The sequence below is a fragment of the Geotrypetes seraphini genome, chromosome 7 (genome assembly GCF_902459505.1).
Source record: "Geotrypetes seraphini chromosome 7, aGeoSer1.1, whole genome shotgun sequence".
NCBI lineage: Eukaryota > Metazoa > Chordata > Amphibia > Gymnophiona > Dermophiidae > Geotrypetes > Geotrypetes seraphini.
The window spans coordinates 69934181-69950963 of NC_047090.1; the positions used below are offsets into that span (position 1 = coordinate 69934181).

At 47.3% G+C, this 16783-nt stretch overlaps 1 protein-coding gene across 1 annotated transcript in view; it reads left to right on the top strand.

Moving 5' to 3' along the window:
* The window catches only part of THBS1 (thrombospondin 1), a 105219-nt gene that overhangs the window by 43371 nt on the left and 45065 nt on the right, over positions 1-16783 (top strand). The window contains exons 7-10 of the mRNA XM_033951414.1: positions 4665-4838; positions 9428-9604; positions 13126-13299; positions 13805-13932. Of these exons, the coding sequence (XP_033807305.1) occupies positions 4665-4838; positions 9428-9604; positions 13126-13299; positions 13805-13932 (653 nt within the window). The remainder of the gene's footprint in view (positions 1-4664; positions 4839-9427; positions 9605-13125; positions 13300-13804; positions 13933-16783) is intronic.

Consider the following 16783-nt stretch of genomic DNA (forward strand, 5'->3'; position numbering starts at 1 on the left):
GTTCTTTTGGCTATATTAAACTCTTCAAATTTTCCTTTTAGCCCTGCCAGCAGTCATTTGATCTTCCTTCCACCTTTTTTGTAATGCGTGGAATGCATCTGACTTGGGCTTCCAATTTCCACACTTGTTCTAATACTTAACCTTTGCAGCTTCTTCTTTTAGTTTTTTTTCCTCCCTATTTCCCCATTTTATCATTGTCTTCCTTTTGAAAGTTTTATGCCAGTGCAGTAGTTTTCATTTGTGCCTTCCCTCCAGCTGGTAAGTCAGATATGAATTTTTACCATCGCTTCTTGCACTAAATCCTCACTTATCTAAAATAGCTCTCCATCTCACTGGTTCCTGGACCATATGTTCCATGAAGCAGTCAATTGTTTCATCTAGAAACTTTACTTCTCTCATATTACACAACTAATATTGGGGTAACTTAAATTTTCTATTATTCTATGTTGTCAAATTTGTTAGCTTTTCTAATTTGTCTTACATTTGACTTAGTGATAAGCAGCATAAAAAACCATAGAACAATCTGCCTTGGCTTTCCTTCTACATTTCCTATCACACTTTTACTATTACTTCTGGTGAATCCTCCTCGACTACTATTACATCTTCAGTTAACAAGAGCCAGGATATAGCCATGAAGCATATTCGCATATTTTATATTGATTTTATAATGTTTTTTCCCTAGGAAAGTGGTATACAAGTTTGTTTTTTTAAAAAATAAATACAGTAATGTCCTTTCATCCTGCACTCATCCTCTTGAAGCTCTAAAACCTCCATGATTTCATTGCAGTCTTTTTGTTGATGAATCCCTTTTCTACTTCTGCGCACTAGATCTTTCACCAAGAAGCAAATAACAATTCTAATCCTACTATAATATTGTCACATGGGTGTCTTAAGGATGCCTTATGTATGAAGCCCAATTTAGATAGAACATAGAAATCGGAATTGATGAAATAAGGACATATACAATTCCGGTGGTATTTTGGAGCAGGATCTGCCAACGTAGAGCCTGTCCTAAATACATGCAGGAATGGTCATGCAATGGGGATATCCTTTTTTTGCAAAAATTAACTTGGATAACATCAACAGAGGAAACGTAGCTACACATACATGTATACGTGGTTATTTTTGAACTTAGATGTATATGTGTGGACAAATAGACTTCTTTGTGTACCAATTTAGTAACACTAATAAATTATAAGTTGGTGGAAGTGGGTAAATAAATAACATACATATTAAACTACTGCACTAATCTGTCTGAGAGTCTTAATCTGACGGAAGAAAAAGGCTCAGGTCTATTCCGGCAGAGTATAAATACTCAAACCACCACCACCCACATCATTGGCTTTGGAAAAAGTTCTGTACAGACTAAGTGCCACTATGATCATATTTGTGTTGGACTGAGATATTGAACAGCAATACTGATAACTGTGGTAAATTCAAGTGGCGTCTTGTTTGTAGCCAACGTTTCACGGTGTTTAGCCGTTTCTTCACGGCTCCTAGACTCCCACTATCTGTGCACAGTTCTTTGAAAGTAAGTATATAAAGGGTATATCACTCATCATCCTTAAATCTGATATCGTTCTTAAGAAGAACTAAAAATTGTTACTCACTGGGTATTTGCTCACTCGACATGGAGGGGTGTGATTGGCTCTTCTCCCGTTAAGAAACACTAAGACACCACCATGAAAGCAGAACGCTGATAAGATCGAGTGAGCAAATATCCAGTGAGTAACAATTTTTAGTTCTTCTTAAGAACAATATCAGATTTAAGAATGATGAGTGATATACCTTTTATATAATTGCTTTCACAGAACTGTGCAAAGATAGTGGGAATCTAGGAGCCCTGAAGAAACGGCTAAACACCTTGAAGCGTCGGCTACAAACAAGACGCCACTTGAATTTACCACAGTTAACAGTATTGCTGTTCAATATCTCAGTTCCACACAAAAATTATCATAGTGGCACTTAATCATTCTCTACGGAAGCCAATGATGTGGGTGGTGGTGGTTTGAGTAATTATACTCTGTCAAAATAGTCCTGAGGCTTTTTCTTCCATCAGAATAAGACTCTCAGCCAGATTAGTGGAGTAGCTTAATATGTATGTTATCCAATTTAGTAACATACATAATTATGTGCTGCCAAATGTTCTCAGATGTTCAGCACGAATGATTTCAGGGGCCAAAAAAAAGATCCTCTGGGGACAACTGGGACAGCAATGAGATATAATAGAGTGGGCATATTCTTGAGGACTTAAAAACCCTACATTCAATGGTGTGAACACTTGGGATAATTCTCTACTCCTTTAGCTGAGATGATCAATAGCCTCACCTTGCCTGTAGCTAACTGGGGATAGGGAAGGGAGTGGGGGCAGGGGCAGAGGGGTATGGTAGCCAGTGTATGTGACTCTTGGCACTGTAACAAAGATTATGGGTACGGATGTATATTGTGTCTGTAGCTGGATGTATTGTTTGGCCAAATTTGGTTAATAAAACTTTAAAAAGGTAAAAAAAAAAAAAGAGTGCACAACTGGAACTTAGACATCTCAGGGAGCTGGTATAAATCTCAATTTTGATTTCTTTAGATATAGATGTACATTCCCCCTCTGAAATGTGGCAGTCGGACTATATGAATTGCAGTCCTAACTTGCCAGGCTAATTATCCAGGAACCAACCCTAAATATCAGCATAAACTTCCAGCAGCTACAAAACTCCTGAATATGCAGGGATGGATCCCAGACTAGGCCTGGCTGCAATAAAAGAGAAAATGGGGCCATTTTATGACTGAATGCCTGGGCCTAGTTCAGTCTGGAGTGGTCAACACTGTCAGAACTGCGCCCCCCCCCCCCCCCCTCCCATATTCAGCCTGCCATGGTCAGCATTTTTTTTCTTCAAAATACATCCCTTCTTTTCTGAATACTCTTTATCACTCTCTTATTGTCTTTCTTATTTAATCTATCGCTCCTAAAATCTAATCAAAGTTGAGCTATATAATTTATCTTCCTCTAGAGCCATTTATTCCCTTGTCTCTACATTGGCTTTTACTCACAATTAAAGCTTCTACTCATTCCTGGGATAAGCAGCATAAAATCTGTTTTACTCTTTGGGATCTTGCCAGGTACTTGGCTCGATGGACCTTTGCTCTGTACCAGTATGACAACTCTTATGCTATGTTCCATGCCATCTCCTCATTAGTTCTATTCATTACTCACACTCTTCCTATCTGCACTTTTCTCCTTCGGTGTCAACTTCTGTCTTTTGCACTTTTCATCTTTCTGTACCTTACACCTAGAAGAGCCTCATTCTCAGCCTAATGTGCTACTTTTGTTTAATACTGTGTTTAAATCTTCTAACCTGCCCTTCCATAATCATAGGTTTGTTCATTTAAACCACATGGTCTATCGTAAACACATCTCCTGAATTCAGAGTTGTTAAAATGAAGGCAGACTGCAAGACATTGAAGTGGAACCTGGAAGTGTGGGCATCTAAATGGCAGATAAAATTTAATGTGGACAAGTGCAACATCCCATAACTTCTCATTAATTCTATTCTTAGTCACACTGCTCTTGTCTGTACTTTTTCCCCCTCCATTGCCGGCTCCAGACTTTTGGACTTTTCACCTTCCTGTGCCTTATACCTAGAATAGCCTCCCTCTCTGCACTTAGATTGAAAAATGCTACTTTTGTTTCATATTGTGTTTAAATCTCAGTCTGCTCTTCCTTAATCATAGCTTTATTCATCTTAACCATGTGTTCTATGATAAATACATTTGCTGGAGTCTTTTACTTGTCTGTATGGCTTAAAAAGACTATAAACTGCGCAGAAAGGGACTCCTCAGTGGCGTAGGGCGGGGGGTCCGCCCCAGGTTCCGTCTTCCTAAAGGCGCGGCACCCCTCCTCCTCCTCCCCACTCCTCTCCTTGCCGTGCGTGGTCCCTTTGCCTCCCCCCCCCCGTACCTATTTCACTTCCCCAGCACGAGGTTGCTGCCCGTGTCAGCATCGGCGCTCTCTCTGACGTCGCTGATGGCAAAGGGTGAGCCGGCACATGGCGCTCATGCCGGAGAAGTTAAAAAGGGCAAGGGAAGGGGGCATGCGCGGTGGGGAAGGAGCTGGGGCAGAGATGAGGGCAGGGGATGGGCGCCACCACCCCATTCACCTCTCACTATGCCACTGCTCCATCATGCTCTATCTTTCCACTTTATAATGAACCGAATGCAACTGTGTGGTGTTCATGGTACCTTTCCTAGCCCTTTGTGCTGTCTTCCTAATATGACAGAAGCTTTAACCTGTACAGCTCTGCAAGTAGATAAGAGTTCCATTACTTTTTGTCAGAAAGTGCAGAATACAACTTAAATTTATTTATTAAATTTTCTATACCGTTCTCCCCAGGGCGCTCAGAACGGTTTACATGAATTTATTCAGGTACTCAAGCATTTTTCCCTGTCTGTACCAGTGGAGTCACAATCTATCTAATGTACCTGGGGCAATGGGGGGATTAAGTGGCTTGCCCAAGGTCACAAGGAGCAGCATGGGTTTGAATCAACAACCCCAGGGTGCTGAGGCTGTAGCTTTAACCACTGCACCATACTCTCCCCTGTGGCACAATTGAAAGGAGGTGCTAAGAAATCTGTGTGTGGGGTTTTATTTATTTATTTTTTTCGTATTGTAGCAAGTGACTCTGCAGAAGACGATTGGTCTCCGTGGTCTGAATGGACACCTTGCTCCGTTACTTGTGGCAATGGGATTCAACAAAGAGGACGCTCATGTGACAGTCTCAATAACCGCTGTGAAGGTTCTTCCATGCAGACCCGAAGTTGCCACTTGCAGGAGTGTGACAAACGCTGTAAGTAAACTTTCTGGATCTAGTCTTGTGTAGTTAAGCACAGTGGCAAAACAAGGGTAGAAGGCATAAGAGGAGCCTTAGTGTCCCCTGTATATAAAGCAAGAATCTTTCCTCACACTATTCAAGACAAAACTCAAAACCTTTTTATTCATAGATGCCTATAATACCTAATCCATGGGTCCATTTTCTTTCCCTGAAATATTATTCATTTCAGGTCCTCAACGCCAAATACTTCCTTAAAGGCGAATTAACTCCTAATATTTTATCCTTTCCCATCCCTCTTTTATATACCGTATTTTCACGCATATAACGCGCGCGTTATACACGATTTTACAAACCGTGCATAACCTTGCGCGTTGTACAAATTTTTTTTTACATAGTTCCCCCCCCCGACGTAGGTTTCACCCCCCCCCGCAGGACCGCTCGCACCCCCACCCCGAAGGACCACTCGCACGCACCCGCACCCCCACCCTGAAGGACCGCTCGCACGCACTCCCACCCGCACCCCCACCCTGAAGGATCGCTCGCACCCCCACAGCCTCCCGACCCCACCCCCCCCATCATGTAGAAGCTCCTACCAGTGTTCTGCTGCTTCCTCTTGGCGGTCCCGGCCCTTCTGTGAGCCCTGCGCCTGCGCTGCTTCTTCCGGCGGTCCCGCCCTTTCTCTGACGTCAAGCCCTCTTGCCCTGCTGACTCCCCGACTCGATCGGGGCAAGAGGGAGCTCAAGCCCTCTTGCCCCAGACAACCGCAGCACCCACGACACGATCGGGGCAAGAGGGAGCTCAAGCCCTCCTGCCCCCCCGACTCCCCGACACGATCGGGGCAAAAGGGAGCCTAAGCCCTCTTGCCCCGCCGACTCCCCAACTCCCCGACAATATCGGGCCAGGAGGGAGCCCAAGCCCTCCTGGCTCTGGCGACACCCCCCCCCACTAGTTGTTCGGGCCAGGAGGGAGCCCAAACCCTCCTGGCCACGGCGACCCCCTACCCCCACCCCACACTACATTACGGGCAGGAGGGATCCCAGGCCCTCCTGCCCTCGATGCAAACCCCCCTCCCCCCAACGACCGCCCACCCCAAGAACCTCCGACCGCCCCCTCAGTTGACCCCGCGACCCCCCTGGCCGACCCCCACCCCCTTCCCCCCCTTTGTGTAGTTGGCCGGATAGACGGGAGCCAAACCCGCCTGTCCGGCAGGCAGCCAACGACAGAATGAGGCCGGATTGGCCCATCCGTCCCAAAGCTCCGCCTACTGGTGGGGCTTAAGGCGCCTGGGCCAATCAGAATAGGCCTGGGAGCCTTAGGTCCCTCCTGGGGGCGGGGCCTGAGGCACATGGGCCCAACCCGACCATGTGCCCAAGGCCCCGCCCCCAGGAGGGACCTAAGGCTCCCGGGCCTATTCTGATTGGCCCAGGTGCCTTAGGCCCCACCAGTAGGCGGAGCTTTGGGACGGATGGGCCAATCTGGCCTCATTCCGTCGTTGGCTGCCTGCCGGACAGGCGGGTTTGGCTCCCGTTTGTCCGGCCAACTACACAAAGGTACGGGGAAAAGGGGTGGGGGGGTCGGCCAGGGGGGTCGCGGGTCGGCTGGGGTGGCGGTCGGAGGTTCTTGGGGAGAGGGGGGTTTGCGTCGAGGGCAGGAGGGCCTGGGATCCCTCCTGCCCGTAACGTAGTGTGGGGTGGGGGTCGCCGTGGCCAGAAGGGTTTGTGCTCCCTCCTGGCCCGAACAACTAGCGGTGGGGGTCGCCAGTGCCAGGAGGACTTGGGCTCCCTCCTGGCCCGAACAACTAGCGGGAGGGGGGTCACCAGAGCCAGGAGGGTTTGGGCTCCCTCCTGGCCCGATATTGTCGGGGAGTTGGGGAGTCGGCGGGGCAAGAGGGCTTGAGCTCCCTCTTGCCCTGATTGTGTTGGGGATGCCGCGGTTGGCTGGGGCAAGAAGACTTGAGCTCCCTCTTGCCCCGATCGTGTCGGGGAGTCGGGGAGTCGGCGGGGCAAGAGGGCTTGACGTCAGAGAAAGAGCGGGACCGCCAAAAGGAAGCAGCAGGACACCGGTAGGACCTTCTACATGATGGGGGGGGGGTCGGGAGGCTGTGGGGGTGCGAGCGGTCTTTCGGGGTGGGGGTGCGAGCGGTCCTGCGGGGTGGTGAATCGGACGTCGGGGGGGGAGCATCAGGCTTTCAGGGTGGGGACAGGACTTCAAGGTGGAGAGGAGAGTCGGGGTGGGCAAAAGGAGAGTCGGGGTGGCCAGAGGAGAGTTGGGGTGGGCGAAAGGAGAGTCGGGCAGCATGCGCGGTATACAAAATTTTTTTTACATAGATTTCGGTTTCCCGCGCGCTATACCCGTGTGCGCGTTTTACATGGGTGCGTGTTATCTACGTGAAAATACGGTATTTTTTTATCTCAACGCATTTTTTACCACCTCTTGTTCTTTCCTCCCCTGTTATGTCAGTCTTAGTAATATATGTAACTTCCACCCCTCCATCCCCCTCCACATCTATTCATCATGTGTTGGAATTTTTTGTTGTTGTTCTTTTTAAACTCTGTTTTTTAATTTTTTATTGATTGTAAGCCATCTAGATAAATTTTGATGGACGGTATATCAAAGAAATAATAAACTTGGAAACTTGAAGTCTTAGGCACCTTCCTAGTGCATCCGTAGAGGGGTCTGAGGCTCTGATTGGAACAAGTTGTATTTTAAACAACTTGTTCCAATCAGAGCCTCAGGCCCCTCCCCGGTGCATCTTGGGATGCACCAGGGAGGGGGAGACCCATTTTAGATGACGCAGGCAGCTGGGAGTTCACGTCCATCCGGGTCATCTATTTTGAGGTAAGGGAGAGGGGAACAACGGAGATGGGGGAGGGTGGTCACTTGCCAGTGGGGGAGAGTGGGCATCTCTCCCACTGTGGGGGGGATTGGGTTGCGGTGGGGATTTTAGGGCAGTGGGAGAGTGTGGGCATCTCTCCCACTGCAGGGGGTGTCGCCACTGTTCCGAGGGGGGAGTGTTGGTCGCCAGTGCAGGGAAGAGGTGTTGTGATGCAGCGGAGAGAATGGGCATCTCTCTCGCTGCATCACAACATAGGGGCTTTCTAGCTGACACTGACCGGCACCCCTGGACCAGTCGCTTATTTTTGTCGCCAAAAGCTGACGCCAATTTTTGAAAATGGCTTGGCACTTTTTTAAGAATCCACCGGAGGGCTCATTTCAATGAAGAGCCCATTTTCATGTCAGTGTCGGAGACTGCTAGAAACCTCGCTAAAGACAGAGCTAATCCATTTTGATAATCCACCGCTAAACTGCATACAGGATAAACCGCTGGAAAACAGTTTAGCAGTGGCGTTAGTTTTGAGAATCTGGGCCTAAGTATGGTTGATTGTAAATTGCTTTAATTTTTGTAAGCGGTATATAAATTTTTAAATAAATTCCTCTTCTTTCAGTTATCCTGATTCTGGGCTTTTGCAATGTTTTCAAGGATCCCTGTCTCTCAATGAAGAAAATCTCCTTGCCTGTTTTTCCATTCTCGGTGCACAAGGCTATGCCTACTTATCTTGCTCACTCCCTATAGTATTTCTGGCTCCGATGTCTACTGCTCCTTTTGCCCCCCCCCCCTGTTCTCATGCCCTTTGTAATCCTGCAGCTCTCTCATTTCTAATGCCCTTCTACAAACTGCAGCTTCCAAATCTAGGGCTGGATTTTCAAAACTTACCGTGCCATTAACGATAGCCGTAAAACCATTCCAGCCGGTTTAGTGTGCCAGTATATTACTGTCTGAATATCAGAACAGCTCACCATGTTTTTTTTCCGAGCTTCCTAGCAGCCTCCGACTCTGTTATGCAAATGTAATACAACAGGTAATTATTATTAAAATGGTAGTAAAATGGGCTCATTAATATTTAAACAAGCACTATGAGTGATTCTCCAAGCGCAGTGCTGGTTTTTTAACAACCCAAAATTACCAGCTGGTCTGGGGTGCCAGTACTATGAAAAATGTGTCTCAGGTGCGTGTTTCTGGCTGTAGCTCATGCTAAAAAAAATTTTTAAAAACACACACAATATTCTCATAAATAGCAATATAGTGATGGGAAAGAAATCTAAAAAACATGTGTCTTGAGTACATGTATTAGAGGCGTGTATTAAAAGCATGTCTTATATGTGCTTGTTTAAAGCAGACGATTGCACCTTCCCTCCATCCTATAGCGCTAGCATGCCTATGATTGACACACTGATGTAGGGTTGCTGGTAGTTCTCCACCCCCTCCTATCCACCCATGCCTTTCTGTGGACTAATCTGTGCACGTGTCAATCGCTATCACCAGCGACTAATCTTAGAACCTCATTTGCATGCACAGTTCTTCGAGAATGACTCGTCTTTTATGAATCATTAAGATTTATGGCCACTACAGCGACCCATCAGATTTTACCAGGCATATTAGAGAATCCAGCCCCTAGAGTTTTCACATCCTGCTGAGCCTTGACAATACTGCTGCTGGGACTTAAGCATATTATATATGCAGATGTTATACAAGATGCAGCTGTAAAATTCACACATTGTTCTTTGGACTATTTATAAATTGTGGCTTTTTTTTTTTTTTTTAGTCAAGCAGGATGGAGGTTGGAGTCATTGGTCTCCATGGTCTTCATGTTCTGTTACCTGCGGCAGTGGGCAGATCACCAGGATCCGCCTCTGTAATTCTCCACGTCCCCAGATGAACGGCAAAGACTGTCGAGGAGAAGCCAGAGAGAATAAGCCTTGCCAGAAAGACCCTTGCCCTAGTAAGTATTCTGCAAAAATCTTGAATGTTTTATCGTATTCTCTTAATTAACAGGTACAAATTAAACAAACCAAGGTTTGAAAGAAATAGGTCTTGAATGCAAAATAAGAACTTGTGCAAGTCAAAGAGAGGAAAGCTGAAAATGTCTAATTTATCCACAGTAGTGGAGGGAAGGGATGAAAAAAGAGGAAATGGGGATGCAAAAAAGGAAAGGGGAAGGGGATGAAACATTGGGAAGGGGATGAAACATTGGGAAGGGATGAAATGCATCACATTTCACCCAATGGCCATAGCAAACCAAACTTAGGATTGTGATACATCCTTTTCTCCTGAAGTTTGTTGGGAGAAACAAGAACAGAGGGAACAGTCCTAACGGCCCTTTCCCTGAGAGAAGCTGCTAATTATAGTGGGTCAGAAAATGCAAAACAATGCACCCCGAGAAAGCACCTAGGACAGTACCAGGTGGACTTTACAGTCTATGGCTCAGAAATATCAAAGAAAAGAGACAAGTTAATTGAATCAAGTATTTTTAAGAGTATAACTAATAGGTAGACTGGATGGGCTGTTCAGGTCGTTATCTGCTGTCATTTAGTATGTTACTATGTTAAGAAAGACAGGAATTGCTTCCTTGTTTCTTATACAGGCCTAAAAATATTAGGAAAAATAGACTTTCTTACCAAAAACAGACCCTGATAATATAAAAAAATAATTTAGGTGGTTATTATAGAAGCTCTATTTATTTTGTACATCTGAAAACTGGCATTTAGACATCTGTATTGCATAGATGTCCAAATTCCAACTTCATATAGCCAGGATACAGTCATCTAAAACTGAGTATGTCCATATGGCAAGGGGGCATGGTCTGGGCATGTTTTTGATGAGACTAGGGAAGGACTAAAAAATGGAAGTCCAACTCCAATTGCAGAGTGGGGAGGGACCTCCATGTGCAAAAAGTTGGACATCCATATTTAGACTTGAAACTTGGCACGCGCAGCTTACGGAAAGGTATTCCGATTGAGCAGTTTCTCCTTTGGAGGTAGTAAGGGAAGTCACAGTAGGTATTTTTCTGTCCCCGGAGGGCTCACAATTTAAAAATGAAAATTACAGACAGCTACAGTGAGACTTGAACTTACAAACTCTGGATCTTTGCTCTGTTTTTTTCAGTCGGCTATTCTGGCTGTTAGGCTGCTATGTGGCCATTATAATATGGATGTTTCTAGACTGCCAAAAACATATTTGTGTCCCTCATTTTGCCCTGTTCATAGTTTGGACATTTCAGTTTATAAAACGGATGTTCATGCTAGACATAGCCAGCACTGGGACTCAGCACTGAGACATCCAGGTGTCATGTATTGTAGAACAGGCTGTATGTCAAAAGATCCTGTTCTACAATACACGAGACATGGATGTCCATATCAAATGTTCAGACTTGCATGTCTTTATTCTGATTTTGACATCCTTTCTAAAATTCCACTCTACATATCTAATCAAGGTCAACAATCACTACAGTTTGGAATAGCAAAGTAGCCTAAGACCGAATTTCTTTGTGGAATTCTTTAATTAGGATAGGTAAATGCAAACTTTCCGATATCAAAATATGAGCTTTGTGCTCTTTCCCCTCCCACTGGAAGATAATACACCTTATTAAAGGGCATGAGAATCTGATGGAATTTTCAATATCTGATGAACATTCATAGATGACAGGAAAGATGGCCTGGGAACTTTTTCTTGAGTCTAAGATTAATACTTCTATTAACATTCTGCAACAATTTGACGTTTGGCATGAAGGGCCAGATTGTCCTTGATCAGTGCAGTGTTGCAGGAATGAGCCCCTGAAATTTGCTCTTCTGCTTCTACACTGTTCAAACTTTTCACTGAGAGAGTCCTGAACCTGCAAAACTTGGATACCACCCCTGGCACAGTGGTGCAAAGTTTGCTTTTGCCTTCTGAGAGAGATATGTCCATGCAACCTATTGGTATCTGCTCCAAAATGACTATACTGCCCTGAAGAACAAGAATACTGTATCTGAAGACAATCACATTTTAAGGAAAATGAACTTGTTTAAACATGCATTTGCCAACCAAACAATATACAGTCAAACCTCGGTTTGTGAGTGATCCGGTTTGCGAGTGTTTTGCAAGACGAGCAAAACATTCTCGCAAATCTTGTTTCGCAAACCAAGTGTTCACTCGAGTTGAGACCCCCCCCCCCTCCATAACTGGCACACCCCGCTCAAACAACTTCAAACTTACCCCCGTCTGGCACCGGCATGCAGCCCACAGGACGTGCCGGTGCCACTTGAAGAAGTTCCTGCCTCTTGCTGGGCCTTGAGCATGCATCTGCACATGCTCAAGGCCTTCTAGTTCTCCCTTTCGCCGAGATTCTAGGAGATCTCCTCTTCTGACTATGCTGCCTGGTCCCAGCAGGATGCAGCTTCATAGGCCAATGTCGGTGTAAAGCAGTAGCATCAGAGGAGACAGGAGGGGACAGGGGCGAGGCATGGGATGGAGCACCAAAATCTCGAGCCGGTCCTGCCAATCTGCTAAGAATGCTGGCCCCTCCTACATCCTACGGTGGATTTTTTGTTCGTTTTTCATTTGGACTTTTTTTTTTTTTCAAAAATGGTTCAAAAGATAGATGAACTGAGGGCAAATACATCTAAGAAATAGTTTTTTTTAAAAAAATACATTTTTCTGTTTTGAAAATGGTCATTTTCTCTACTGGATTTTTGGATGTTTTCCCCAAAACATCTAAACTCTGATTTAGATGTTATACTGACAATGCTCCTCTTGATATACAACCTTTCTGTTACACAATTTTAAATGATTTGCATATTATATTCAGATACTTAACAAATTGATTCTGGAAGAGATCAAACCGGCTATGTCACTCTAAGCCCAAATGATGAAGTTACGACTGTCTTATTTTGGTCACACCATCAGAAGAAAGAGATCACTGGAGAAGGACATCATGTTTGGGAAGATCGAAGGAACCTGGCGAAGAGGACGACCTGCAATCAGATGGCTGGACACGCTGAAACAAAACCATGGGGATGACGCTGGAGGACCTTCCCGGACTAGCACAAAACCGATTTCCTTTAAGATCCGCAATTCATCAAGTCACTAGTACTAGAACACGAGTTGATGGCACCCAAAAACAACAACAACTTAATCTTCCATCTTATCTAACCTAACAATTTTAGCAACAGTCCTTAACCAGGGGCCATAGACAGTAGTTTATTCTGAAAGCTGTTACATTTGTACCTGAAGTCCAACCAATAGGTGTTGCTGTAGGATAACAGGTGGACTATCAGATCTTCTACCAGTTGCTATGATGCTGGTCAGGCATAGAAATCAAATCTTTGGCCTTCGTAGAAGCACACAGCACTGCCATTGAAACTCTGTATTGACTCTTGTCCTGTAATTCATTGAAGTAGCATAATAAAAGATGGTATCTCCAGGGGTGCTGGAAGATTTCACATGATATGATCCTATATCCTGTACTATGTTTGCTTTCTGTAGTCGATGGACAGTGGGGACCCTGGTCACCCTGGGATAGCTGCACGCTTACTTGTGCTGGAGGCATTCAGAAGCGTGGGCGTCTGTGCAATAATCCTGAGCCCAAATATGGAGGAAAGGACTGTTTAGGAGACATCTTGGACACTCAGATTTGTAATAAGCAAGACTGCCCAATTGGTGAGTAGTGACGAAATCAGAAATATTTAACAAAATTGTTGTACTGTGTTCATAAAAATACTTTTCTGTCTTTTAATTGTGCTTCATTCTCTAGGGATCCATTCCAACAAAGCATCGTATAGATTTGAGTTGTAATATAACATTTACTGCTGGAAGCTGATGGGCAAATGTTGTATGATATGATTTTTGTGCTTTGGATGAGGCAGGGGTAGGCAATTCCGGTCCTCAAGAGCCAGAGCCAGGTCCTCGAGAGCCAGAGCCAGGTCAGGTTTTCAGGATATCCACAATGAATATGTATGTATGAGATGGATTTGCATGCACTACCTCCTTGAAATGCAAATCTATCTCATGCATATTTATTGTGGCTATCCTGAAAACCTGACCAGGCTCCGGCTCTCGAGGACCGGAATTGCAAACCCCTGGGATAAGGCATTGATGATGATATATAAGTCTGGTCATTGCTGTGTACTGCATTTGAAATATGGTCTTTACTTGTTTCTCATAGATGGATGTCTTTCCAATCCTTGTTTTGCGGGGACCAAATGTACCAGCTTCCCTGATGGTTCTTGGAAGTGCGGTGCTTGTCCTCTTGGTTACCAAGGAAATGGACTTCAGTGTCATGACATTGATGAGGTATTCCAATAAATATCTTTTGCTGTTATTACCGTATTTTCACGCATATAACGCGCGCGTTATACGTGTTTTTACAAACCGTGCATAACCTTGCGCGGTATACGCGTGAGCGCGTTGTACAAATTTTTTTTTACATAGTCCCCCGCCCGACGTCCGATTCACCTTCCCCCCGCAGGACCGCTCGCACCCCCACCCCAAAGGACTGCTCGCACGCACCCGCACCCCCACCCCGAAGGACCGCTCGCACGCACTCCCGCCCTCTTGCCCCAGCCAACCGCGGCACCCCCGACACAATCAGGGCAAGAGGGAGCTCAAGCCCTCTTGCCCTCCCCCGACACGATCGGGGCAAAAGGGAGCCCAAGCCCTCTTGCCCCGCCGACTCCCCAACTCCCCGACAATATCGGGCCAGGAGGGAGCCCAAACCCTCCTGGCCACGGCGACCCCCTACCCCCACCCCGCACTACATTACGGGCAGGAGGGATCCCAGGCCCTCCTGCCCTCGACGCAAACCCCCTCCCCCCAACGACCGCCCCCCCAAAAACCTCCGACTGCCCCCCCCAGCCGACCCGCGACCCCCCCTGGCCGACCCCCACGACACCCCCACCCCCCTTCCCCTTACCTTTGTGTAGTTGGCCGGACAGACGGGAGCCAAACCCGCTTGTCCGGCAGGCAGCCAACGACGGAATGAGGCCGGATTGGCCCATCCGTCCCAAAGCACCGCATACTGATGGGGCCTAAGGCGCCTAGGCCAATCAGAATAGGCACGGGAGCCTTAGGTCCCTCCTGGGGGCGGGACCTTGGGCACATGGTCGGGTTGGGCCCATGTGCCTCAGGCCCCGCCCCCAGGAGGGACCTAAGGCTCCCGGGCCTATTCTGATTGGCCCAGGCGCCTTAGGCCCCACCAGTAGGCGGAGCTTTGGGACGGATGGGCCAATCCGGCCTCATTCCGTCGTTGGCTGCCTGCCGGACAGGCGGGTTTGGCTCCCGTCTGTCCGGCCAACTACACAAAGGTACGGGGAAGGGGATGGGGGTGTCGTGGGGGTCGGCCAGGGGGGTCACGGGTTGGCTGGGGGCGGTCGGAGGTTTTTGAGGGGGGCGGTCGTTGGGGGGGAGGGGGGTTTGCGTCGAGGGCAGGAGGGCCTGGGATCCCTCCTGCCCGTAATGTAGTGCGGGGTGGGGGTAGGGAGTCGCCGTGGCCAGGAGGGTTTGGGCTCCCTCCTGGCCCGATATTGTCGGGGAGTTGGGGAGTCGGTGGGGTAAGAGGGCTTGGGCTCCCTTTTGCCCGATCGTGTCGGGGGTGCCGCGGTTGGCTGGGGCAAGAGGGCTTGAGCTCCCTCTTGCCCCGATCGTGTCGGGGAGTCGGGGAGTCGGCGGGGCAAGAGTGCTTGACGTTAGAAAAAGGGCAAACCGCTAGAAGAGGAAGCAGCGCAGGCGCAGGGCTCACGGAAGGGCCGGGACCGCCAAGAGAAAGCAGCAGGACACCGGTAGGAGCTTCTACATGATGGGGGGGGGGTCGGGAGGCTGTGGGGGTGCGAGCGGTCCTTCAGGGTGGGGGTGCGGGTGCAGGTGGAAGTGCGTGCGAGCGGTCCTTTGGGGTGGGGGTGCGAGCGGTCCTGCGTTGGGGTGAATCGGACGTCGGGGGGGGGCATCAGGTTTTCAGGGTGGGGACAGGACTTCAAGGGGGAGAAGAGAGTCGGGGCGGGCGAAAGGAGAGTCGGGGTGGCCAGAGGAGAGTCGGGGCGGGCGAAAGGAGAGTCGGGCAGCATGCGCGGTATACGGGTGTGCGCGGTATATAAAAATTTCTGTACATAAATTTGTGTTTTCCGCGCACTATACCCGTGTGCGCGTTTTACACGGGTGCGCGTTATCTACGTGAAAATACGGTAAATCCTGAAGCAGTTCTAGTTAGTACTATTCTACTGGTGAAAGCTGAAGAAGAAGGGATGGAAGTAATGAAAAATGCGGTTTGTTTTATGTTCATTTTCTCTCCTGTTTAGTTTACTTCACACATTCACGTTAATAAAATTGTTTAACTTTTGTTTAGAATAATTTAACATGGGCAAATTCAACTTTAGATATACTAATGAGTTATGTTAATGTGTTAAATTGTTTGTGCTCTATTTAAAAAAAGTTGAGCTCTGAAATATATGCTCCTAAGATAGGCTCCTACAATCGTGTCCTATTTTCAGTCAAATTTGAGAGCCTAAGGAGATCTTTTACTAAAGTGTAGGGTTACCAGTCGTCCAGATTTCCCCGGACATGTCGTCCTTTTTGAGGACATGTCTGAATGGCTTTTCAAAACCCGGCACTTTGTCTGGGTTTTGAAAAGCTTGCCATCAAAATCGCGTCAGGAAGGGGCATCCGCGCATGCGTGGACACAAGACTGTGATGTCAGGGCGTCACGTACAAGCATGCACAGATGCCATCTGGGGGCGTGGCTGGGGGGTAAAATGGGGCATGACAGATGGAACGGGGCAGAACTGGATGGACCTGGGGGTGTGGCCATGGGTCCAAATTTTCCTTCAGAAAAATCTGGTAACCCTACTGAAGTGCAGTAGGATTTGCACTCATTACATGTTAATAGCAAATGTTAATATATGGTAAGTGCAGTGAATGCAGAGTGTGTGCCATACATGTGGCCCAACATTTACCATGCAGGGCAGACAGTTAACACACGGGCACCATATTGCATGCCTGGGTTGATAGCACAGGACGAAGGCCTTGAGCATGCACAGATGCTCAAGGCCCAGCGCGAAGGAGGCAGATCTTCAGGTACCAGCAAATCCTGTGCGTTGGTGCTGGTGCCAAATGAGGGCTAAGAAATGTGATCGGGTGGGTGGGTGGGTGCCTT